Genomic DNA, 11,049 nt, shown 5'->3' on the forward strand with positions numbered 1-11,049 from the left:
GCACGTTGAAGAAAATCTTAAGATATTATATGCATCAAATTTGCCAAAATGGAGTGTGCAATGTCTCAGGAGTGGCTAAGAGTATTAAGACAAAACAATATTGGAACAGCTAGGTGGATTAAATTTAAACTTTCAGGAAATATTGAGAAGCACGTTGAAGAAAATCTTAAGATATTATATGCATCAAATTTGCCAAAATGGAGTTTGCAATGTCTCAGGAGTGGCTAAGAGTATTAAGACAAAACAATATTGGAACAGCTAGGTGGATTAAATTTAAACTTTCAGGAAATATTGAGAAGCACGTTGAAGAAAATCTTAAAATATTATATGCATCAAATTTGCCAAAATGGAATGTGCAATGTCTCAGGAGTGGCTAAGAGTATTAAGACAAAACAATATTGGAACAGCTAGGTGGATTAAATTTAAACTTTCAGGAAATATTGAGAAGCACGTTGAAGAAAATCTTAAGATATTATATGCATCAAATTTGCCAAAATGGAGTGTGCAATGTCTCAGGAGTGGCTAAGAGTATTAAGACAAAACAATATTGGAACAGCTAGGTGGATTAAATTTAAACTTTCAGGAAATATTGAGAAGCACGTTGAAGAAAATCTTAAGATATTATATGCATCAAATTTGCCAAAATGGAATGTGCAATGTCTCAGGAGTGGCTAAGAGTATTAAGACAAAACAATATTGGAACAGCTAGGTGGATTAAATTTAAACTTTCAGGAAATATTGAGAAGCACGTTGAAGAAAATCTTAAGATATTATATGCATCAAATTTGCCAAAATGGAGTGTGCAATGTCTCAGGAGTGGCTAAGAGTATTAAGACAAAACAATATTGGAACAGCTAGGTGGATTAAATTTAAACTTTCAGGAAATATTGAGAAGCACGTTGAAGAAAATCTTAAGATATTATATGCATCAAATTTGCCAAAATGGAGTGTGCAATGTCTCAGGAGTGGCTAAGAGTATTAAGACAAAACAATATTGGAACAGCTAGGTGGATTAAATTTAAACTTTCAGGAAATATTGAGAAGCACGTTGAAGAAAATCTTAAAATATTATATGCATCAAATTTGCCAAAATGGAGTGTGCAATGTCTCAGGAGTGGCTAAGAGTATTAAGACAAAACAATATTGGAACAGCTAGGTGGATTAAATTTAAACTTTCAGGAAATATTGAGAAGCACGTTGAAGAAAATCTTAAGATATTATATGCATCAAATTTGCCAAAATGGAGTGTGCAATGTCTCAGGAGTGGCTAAGAGTATTAAGACAAAACAATATTGGAACAGCTAGGTGGATTAAATTTAAACTTTCAGGAAATATTGAGAAGCACGTTGAAGAAAATCTTAAGATATTATATGCATCAAATTTGCCAAAATGGAGTGTGCAATGTCTCAGGAGTGGCTAAGAGTATTAAGACAAAACAATATTGGAACAGCTAGGTGGATTAAATTTAAACTTTCAGGAAATATTGAAAAGCACGTTGAAGAAAATCTTAAGATATTATATGCATCAAATTTGCCAAAATGGAGTGTGCAATGTCTCAGGAGTGGCTAAGAGTATTAAGACAAAACAATATTGGAACAGCTAGGTGGATTAAATTTAAACTTTCAGGAAATATTGAGAAGCACGTTGAAGAAAATCTTAAGATATTATATGCATCAAATTTGCCAAAATGGAGTGTGCAATGTCTCAGGAGTGGCTAAGAGTATTAAGACAAAACAATATTGGAACAGCTAGGTGGATTAAATTTAAACTTTCAGGAAATATTGAGAAGCACGTTGAAGAAAATCTTAAGATATTATATGCATCAAATTTGCCAAAATGGAGCGTGCAATGTCTCAGGAGTGGCTAAGAGTATTAAGACAAAACAATATTGGAACAGCTAGGTGGATTAAATTTAAACTTTCAGGAAATATTGAGAAGCACGTTGAAGAAAATCTTAAGATATTATATGCATCAAATTTGCCAAAATGGAGTGTGCAATGTCTCAGGAGTGGCTAAGAGTATTAAGACAAAACAATATTGGAACAGCTAGGTGGATTAAATTTAAACTTTCAGGAAATATTGAGAAGCACGTTGAAGAAAATCTTAAGATATTATATGCATCAAATTTGCCAAAATGGAGTGTGCAATGTCTCAGGAGTGGCTAAGAGTATTAAGACAAAACAATATTGGAACAGCTAGGTGGATTAAATTTAAACTTTCAGGAAATATTGAGAAGCATGTTGAAGAAAATCTTAAGATATTATATGCATCAAATTTGCCAAAATGGAGTGTGCAATGTCTCAGGAGTGGCTAAGAGTATTAAGACAAAACAATATTGGAACAGCTAGGTGGATTAAATTTAAACTTTCAGGAAATATTGAAAAGCACGTTGAAGAAAATCTTAAGATATTATATGCATCAAATTTGCCAAAATGGAGTGTGCAATGTCTCAGGAGTGGCTAAGAGTATTAAGACAAAACAATATTGGAACAGCTAGGTGGATTAAATTTAAACTTTCAGGAAATATTGAGAAGCACGTTGAAGAAAATCTTAAGATATTATATGTATCAAATTTGCCAAAATAGAGTGTGCAATGTCTCAGGAGTGGCTTTTCAAATCCCGGCCAGATCTATTGACATTGGGGGGAGTTGGAGGGGGAGATGTTGGGAAACGCTTGGAGTGGAGGAATCGGGATGAAGCTTGATGGATAGAATAAGCAAATGTCCTTGATACGTGGTTGACGTAACCGTACTGGATCCGCTCTTTGGGGGAGTTGGGGGGGGAGGGGTTCAGTGATTTGGCTAGTTTGGTGATTCTGGACGTGCTAGGACGATGAAAATTGGTAGACGTGTCAGGGAGCTGCACAAACTGACTTGATAAAGTCATTTTCCCAGATTCGACCCTCTGTGGGGCTAAAGGGAGAGGGAAAATTAGAAAAAATGAGGTATTTATAACTTACGAGTGGGTGATCGGATCTTAATGAATTTTGATAATTAGAAGGACATCTTGAATCAGAGCTCTTGTTTTAGATCCCGACCGGCATTAAACCTCTGATTTTCCTTTTAAATCAATCGATTCATTCTTAGAATTTTGTTAGAGCTCATACAATATGAGCTCTTAGCTCTTGTTTAATAAAAAAAAAAACCTTATATATGTACAGTGGGCAAATTGCATAACTAACATCCCTTGCCCGGGTGCTTTAGGGAGAGGGGGTGGACCCCAGAGCTTTTGTTTTTTGATATTTGAGCTATTTTGAACAAAATGTCTCTTTCAAAGTTTATGTCAGATTCATTGGGGGAAAAGGTGTGGAGTGGGATGGTTGCCCTCCAATTGGTTGCCTTTTTACTCTTAAAAGGGGGCTAGAACTTTTGATTTCCAATCCAATGAGCCCCATCTTAAATTTAATATACCGCTTGTTTTTATTATAACCATAGATATTAACAGAAGGCGACTTGCATAGCTTAGAGCGTTTCCCCGGAGGGGTTATGGGAAGATTTGCTATCTCAGATTTTTTACTTAGTTTGTTTGGGGGAAAAGGACGTGGTGGGGCTGGTTGCCTTTTCATCAATATTTATTCCCAAAAAAGGGTTCTGAGAAATAATTTAAATGGCCAATTAGGCCAAATAGAAAACTTGAATGCTCATGTTACAACCAGGATTTCAGAAGCGCACAAAAATCTTGCCTACCTGGGTGATATAGTACTCAGGTTTACGGTTTCCCAAAAACTTTTTAACTTCAACCAATGATGTTCATTCTTTACCTCTTCTTAATTTAGTTAAGAAACCTCGCACTATTTGTTGAAATACTGCCTCTGCTCGACTTATGGTTTTACACCATGGTGTACTATTTGATCATTTGAGGTTTTACTTTCCTTCAGAATAACTATTTAAAAGCTAATATAAGCATAACCAAAAGTGAGAGAAGAGGTATTGAAAATAAAATTATTCATTAAAGCCTATTGAAAGACAGATTTAACTGTAGACTCTTAAAAAATTAAGGTTGGTTTTCAGCACACTTCTGTGATGAAATACTAAAACTTCTGTTTCTGAATCGAAAGAGCTTCCGTTTGGTCTCAGCTTTCTTGGTGGCAATCCTCTTGTCTTCGCTGGAGGCAATTGAACGTTCTGGGAAATGGTTCAAATGGCCATACAGGCTAAATAATGAACTTGAATGTTACTTCTTGCATTGTTACTTCCAGGATTTCTGAAACGTACAAGAATATCGCCTACCAGTGTTAGATAGTTTGCAGGTCTGCGGTTTCTCGAAAACTTTTTAACCTCAACAAGTGATGGCTATTCTTTTACCTCTTCCTCATTTAATTAAAAAAAAACTCCTCATGTTTGTTGTGATATTGCCTCTCTTCGACACATGTTTTGACTCCATGATGACAAATGTTAATGACGATGACTCCACGACACAAATGGCCGTGCAGGCTAAATAGTGAACTTGAATGTTACTTCTTACATTGTTACTTCCAGGATTTCTGAAACGTACAAGAATATCGCCGACCAATGTTGTATAGTTTGCAGGTCTGCGGTTTCCCACAAACTTTTTAACCTCAACAAGTGATGTCTATTCTTTTACCTCTTCCTCATTTAATTAAAAAAACTCCTCATATTTGTTGTGATATTGCCTCTCTTCGACATATGTTTTGACTCCATGATGACAAATTACGATGACGATGACTCCACGACACAAATGGCCGTGCAGGCTAAATAAGGAATTTGAATATTACTTCTTGCATTGTTACTTCCAGGATTTCTGAAAGTACAAGAATATCGCCGACCAGTGTTATATAGTTTGCAGGTCTGCGGTTCCCACAAACTTTTTAACCTCAGCAAGTGATGTCTATTCTTTTACCTCTTCCTCATTTAATTAAAAAAACTCCTCATATTTGTTGTGATATTGCCTCTCTTCGACATATGTTTTGACTCCATGATGACAAATTACGATGACGATGACTCCACGACACAAATGGCCATGCAGGATAAATAAGTGAACTTGAATGTTACTTCTTGCATTGTTACTTCCAGTATTTCTGAAACGTACAAGAATATCGTCTACCAGTGTTATATAGTTTGCAGGTCTGCGGTTTCCCACAAACTTTTTAACCTCAGTAAGTGATGTCTATTCTTTTACTTCTTCCTAATTTAATTGAAAAAAAACTCCTCATATTTGTTGTTATATTGCCTCTCTTCGACATATGTTTTGACTCCACGGTGTATTTTTTACCATTGTCCGAGGTTTACTTACATCTGAATAACTAATTTGAAAAGCTAATATAAATATCACCAAGAGCGAGAGAAGAGGGATCGAGAATAAAATTAGTTGTTATAACCTAGTGAAAGATAGATTTAACTCTATAGACTTTTAAAATTTTAGGTCACTTTTCACCACACTTGTCTGGACTGCACTCACAGGGGAATACGTCACCAGTTGTTTCAAAGGATCCATCTACGAGCTGCTCCACGAAATCATCTGCATTGGAATGTGAAGCAACAGGCTTAGAAAATCAAGAAACATGTTTGAACAGTAGGCTGCAAATTAGAAAATTGGAAGGAAATCAAAGAACGCATACAGGGAAAAATGCATTTAAATGTGAGATATGCCACAAGATGTTTTCTCTACCGCATGTTTTGAACCGCCACCAAGAAGTGCATACAGGTGAAAAACCGTTTAAATGTGATGTATGTGACAAGAGCTTCTCTCGATCGTACGTTTTGAACCAGCACCAAAGAGTGCATACAGGTGAGAAACCGTATAAATGTGAAATATGTTAAAAAACCTTTTCTTAGGCAGCAAGTTTGAACACGCATCGACGAGTGCATACAGGTAAGAAACCGTTTAAGTGCGATGTATGTGACAAGACATTTTCTCAAGCAGTAGCCTTAGATACACATCAAAGAGTACATACCGGTGAGAAACCATTTAAATGTGACGTATGTAACAAATCCTTTTCTCGAGCGGACGTTTTGAACCTGCACCAAAGAGTACATACGGGTGCAAAACCATTTAAATGTCATATATGCGACAAGAACTTTTCTCAAGCAGCAGCTTTAAACACACACCAAAGACTACATACTGGTGAGGGACTGTTTAAGTGTAATGTTTGTGACAAAACCTATTCTCAAGCAGCATCTTTAAAGGCACATCATAGATTGTATACAGGTGAGAAACCGTTTAAATGTGATTTATGTGAAAAGACTTTTTCTCTAGCAGGACATTTGAAGAGGCACCGAAAACTGCATACAGGGTGAAATCATTAATTGTGATTTACATGACAGGACCTTTTTCCAGTGAATTTTTTGAACTGACATCAAAGAGAGCATACTGTTGAGAAACCGTACAAATTGGATGTATGTGACAAGACCTATTCTCAAGCAGCAGCTTTAAACACACATCAAAGAATGCACACAGGTGAGGAACAATTTAAATCTGATGTATGTGATAAGACCTTTTCTCAAGCAGCACATTTGAAGAGGCATTGAAGACAGGTTAGAAACATTTAATTGTGACATATGTGACAAGACCTTTTCTCGAGTGTACGTTTTCAAATCAGCTCCAATGAGTGTGTGACAAGACCTTTTCTCAAGCACCAACTTTGAACAGACACCAAAGAGTGGAGAAACCGTTTAAATGTAATGTATGTTACAAGACCTTTGAAATTTCGAATTTCTTTGAAGACCTTTAAAAATTTCGAAAGATAAAGTACAGATTCGGTTGGATAGAGGTTCACTACTTTGTCTATGGTATTCTTTGGTCACTATATGTCTTTGGGCCAAGGTGAGCCAACTGCAAAAAAAAACTGATAAACATTGGTTTTTCTGTAAATTATTTTTCAAAATATCCAAAAGCTTTGTTTTTGAATTGCTTGGAAATCTCATTTGTTAATATTTGGGATAGGTTTTGATTTGTTCCTCGAGAGTGAAAAAATGGCTATCTACCTTGCGACATTTCAATGGGCTATAGTTTTAAAATGAGCTAAAAAAAAGTACTTTTTGAATTAGTTCAAAATTTTCAAAATTCTTAGTTTGGTTTTTTAGCCTAAGTATACCACAGGATATATTTGAAAGGGAGGGGCCTTAATATGGGTAAAATTTGCATTAACTCATGACTCCTAGCTCTGTAGCTGAGGAACCCCGATGGCAGCAATTATTTTTAATATGGTCTGAACTTACGCCAACTTGTTCGTTGTTTAATAGGACTCTTAAGCACAGAAAAAAAAACAGTGAAAGAGCGAGTCAGTCCTCTCCAAAATGGACTCAATATATGCGTTTTGATTTGTTTGGTGAACAGCCTAAGAGAGGACCAGTGCAGAAAATTATTTGTTTCATTTCAATTAGATTGTGAGAAAAATCTGAGCTGATTGAAACTTACTGCTATAAGCTATTTTGCTAACCAGGTCCTGGAGTGCAACAATTCAAAACAGGGCGTAACACCCTTCCCTCCTTAGAAATTTTTTTCTTTTTAATCGACTTGAACGGATCCTCTAGATTTTTACTTTTTTTTGTCATCAAGACCGAAAAGAAATCAAAGGTTCTTGTCTCAAATCTGTTTAAAAGTTTCACTGATTGCTTGCTGGATGTCTGATATCTTGTTGGATCTAATTTTAGATATTGTTACAATTTTTAATAGCTTATAAGTACGGACAGCTAGATATAGACTTTTGGAAATATTTAATGGCATCATATACATGATTGGCTTACACCCTATTGTTTTAACCATTAAACCATTAAATCTTTCATTTATGGAGTTAAATCAACTTCCCAACCTAACAGTTTTTGGCGCGGAAAATTTACTAACAGAATAAGCTAACAGCAGTATTTTGCTGTTTTACCATGAAGGTTTATTCTAACTTAAACTCCAAAACTACATTTTGTGTCAGATGCTGCTTATCAGGTTCATATGCTTCCATAGTCTCTGCCAAGATTTGTTTCAATCACCTTTGTCTTGCAGCATTTCACAAAACTGTTGCTATCCCCCACATCCTCTACATTGCATCCTTCTAGAAATTTCTTACTAATGCTCATAAATTGAAAATCTGCTCCACTTTCTTCCAAAATACCTACTGAGATATTCAATTTGGACATACAGTACTGTAGATGTTGCTAAATTTATGAAAAAAATACAATCAAATGATTTTGGAGTCAACTGCTTTGACTCTAGAAAAAAAACTAATCAGATGTATAATGCCTTTGACTGCTGAAGGACCTGAATCTGTGCTCTCAACTGTATTAAGATAAAATGTGCTTTTCAGTGGTTAAAAGCCATTATTAGTCATTAACCATTATGATTCAGCAGCTTCGACCCTATCAAAGCTGGTTGGAAGCAACCTCACAGCTGACCAAAGAAACATTGGTTCAACAGCCTGTCTGAGCTCTTGACAATGGCAAGTAACAGACAGGTCAAAGCGCAAATACTTGAGATGGACCAAAGTAGATGGAGGAGGCAGACATCACTCTATACATTGAGCAGCAGCAGGCAGGAGATTCTATACCTGGCAAAAGACATAAGTCAAAAGTTACATCAAAATACTGAACTGTCTACCAGAAATTTTACTATGGAATATTAATTTTCTGAAACAAAATATAGAATAACGAGTGCAATATTACCGAAACACTTAAAGAAAAAGACGATTGTTGTCTTACAGTCTAGTTCAGTTATGGCATTTTAGCACCCTCTTATTAAAAAAAACTCAACTATATTAAGATAAAATGTGCTTTTCAGAGGTTAAAAGTCATTATTAATCTTTATAGCTTTTGTATTTTTAGGAACTATTGCTGCTACTCTCCTGGGTGAAATTTTAGTGCCATATCCAGGTGTTGATGATAGTATCATACTTCTCTTAATTTTCATTGAGCAGTCCCTGGCAGGAGACATAAGTCAAAAGTTACACCAAAAATACAGTTATGGCATTTTAGCACCCTCTTATTAAAAAAAGAAAAATCAAAAAGATGTAATCAGATTTCTAATGCCTTTAACTGCTGAAAGAGTTGAGTCTGTGCTCTCAACTTCTCAACTGTTTTAAGATAAAATGTGTTTTTTAGAGGTTAAAAGTCATTATTAATCATTATTGCTTTTGTATTTTAGGGACTATTGCTTCTACTTTCCTCATTAAAATCTTAGTGCCAGATCCAAGTGTTGATAGTACTATCATACTTATCTTGATTTGCATTAACTCAATTTCGACACCTTTTATGGACATACCACAAATATCAAAAAACGGCTGAATTTATCACGGTTTTTGAGGATTCTTTCATTAAAAATGGTAAGTTATACAATTAGGTGAGGGCAAAATTTGCCCAAATGCATGGACACAATGTATTTTTGGAAACAGTGCCGTGGACACAGGGCACTGCATATGTCATAGAACCTTTGAAGGGGTCTTGTTTCATCGGAAATTGAAAGCTCTAGTGCCTTTTCAATAATCAAAAGTAATTGGAGGGCAACCCACCCCCCTCATATCCATCATTACCCCAAACACATACAAAGAAAACTTTCAGATGATCATTTTGTTTAGTGTGGTTGATAGGTCCATTTATTATGTCTTTCAGGATGACCCTTCCCCCCCCAGATCCTTAAGAGCAAGGGTTGTAAGTTATACCCAAGGGCCATATGACGTTTTCTTAGAAAGAGCAGTTGCATAAACTTTGGAGGTGGCTCGTTCGGCTGGAAATCATAAGTTCTAATGCCCTTCTTAAGATTTAAAGTGTTAGCTGGGCAACTAACCCCCTCCCTGCTCATATACGATATTATACATAGGCATTATACTGGATGCAAATTTGTCATTTAAGACCCATATTGACAAGTTTCGTATCAAGCAGAGAAGAAATGTTGGGATAATGCAACACCTTCGTCACCTCGTACCATACCGTCCAACGCGTTGCATATATTTTTCTTTTGTCCATATCTATCAGTTAGAAAGGACTTTATAAAAATTATGATAGAATGAGGGAAGTCAAGATTAATTAAAAGTTCCAGTAATTTACTGTAAACTACATTGCCATAGGCATCTGACCGGTCAAACAGAACAGCCTTTGTGACATGTCTCATTTTAAGAGAGTTACAAACATCAACTTATTCTCGATATTATTCTAGCTTTTAAATATCTTGCATTGAAATTCCTTTGAAACCCACCGGGTTCCAACGAAAAAAGTTTTAAAAAAATCCAACAGAAAGACATGGCGAGAAAACAGTCAATCCTAAAAATGAATTCCTTTGAGAAATGATGGGAATCCCATCCCTGTTAACTAACTGGTAGTGTCAAGGACTGTATTTATTCTTTCCTGGCATTTTCCCCTTTTTTGGGTAAATTTCAGGGTAAAATCTACCACTTTATAAAAGTAACCTTTAGTACAAGACTTTTACGAGAAATTAAATTACTGCAAACTAAAAGATGTTTTTATTTTTGAATAGCAACAACATGGGTGTATTACAAGCATGGGTATATTACAGTGCATTATTCACCGAAATTTTTCCCAATTTTGGTAGGAAGGATGCCACAAAAACACCACATTTTATCCGACCGGTACCACTTTATGGATGCCCAAATTGTTGCAACACTGGCGACCGAGTTTCTCAACTTATGAAAATAGCCTATTAATTTTATTAGCTTCAATGAGACTTTAAACTAATAGTATTTTCTCAACAGGTAATTCAGTTCTTGCATATTGGTCTACCTAGAAGGAAACACTAATTATTATAGGCTAGTGATTTATCTTCATTAATTAAATATTAGGCTAAATTACAATCTTCCATTGTTGTTCCTTCCCTCTCCAAATTGATAAAACAGGTAAAGGTCAAGAATAGCTTCTCTTCAATAGTAGACATAATGGAATAAAGATAGAGACAATTTTCTTTTTTTTTGTCTTTTAGTATTTGTGACAATTAATCCCCTTCCCCTAATGTTTTCATATGGCCTTAGGCCATGCTAGCCTGCTAAATTAAAGCAATGTAATGATTGAAACTGATTCAAAAACAGATAGAAATGCAAGAAAGAAAAGGAAAGACAGTTCACCTTAATATCTATGATTTGTGATAGTTGGTCTA

The 11,049-nt window shown here is 35.5% G+C and overlaps 1 protein-coding gene across 1 annotated transcript; it reads left to right on the forward strand.

Moving 5' to 3' along the window:
- Positions 1-5,382: 5,382 nt before the first annotated feature.
- On the forward strand, positions 5,383-8,831 carry LOC136043606 (zinc finger protein 813-like; the record flags this gene model as incomplete). Its single annotated transcript, XM_065728512.1, has 3 exons — positions 5,383-5,748; positions 5,800-6,168; positions 8,772-8,831. Coding segments are annotated over 3 exons (795 nt in total), but the record flags the coding sequence as incomplete, so codon positions are not given.
- Positions 8,832-11,049: the final 2,218 nt, after the last annotated feature.

Source organism: Artemia franciscana, unplaced genomic scaffold (assembly GCF_032884065.1).
Source record: "Artemia franciscana unplaced genomic scaffold, ASM3288406v1 Scaffold_7568, whole genome shotgun sequence".
Taxonomy (NCBI): domain Eukaryota; kingdom Metazoa; phylum Arthropoda; class Branchiopoda; order Anostraca; family Artemiidae; genus Artemia; species Artemia franciscana.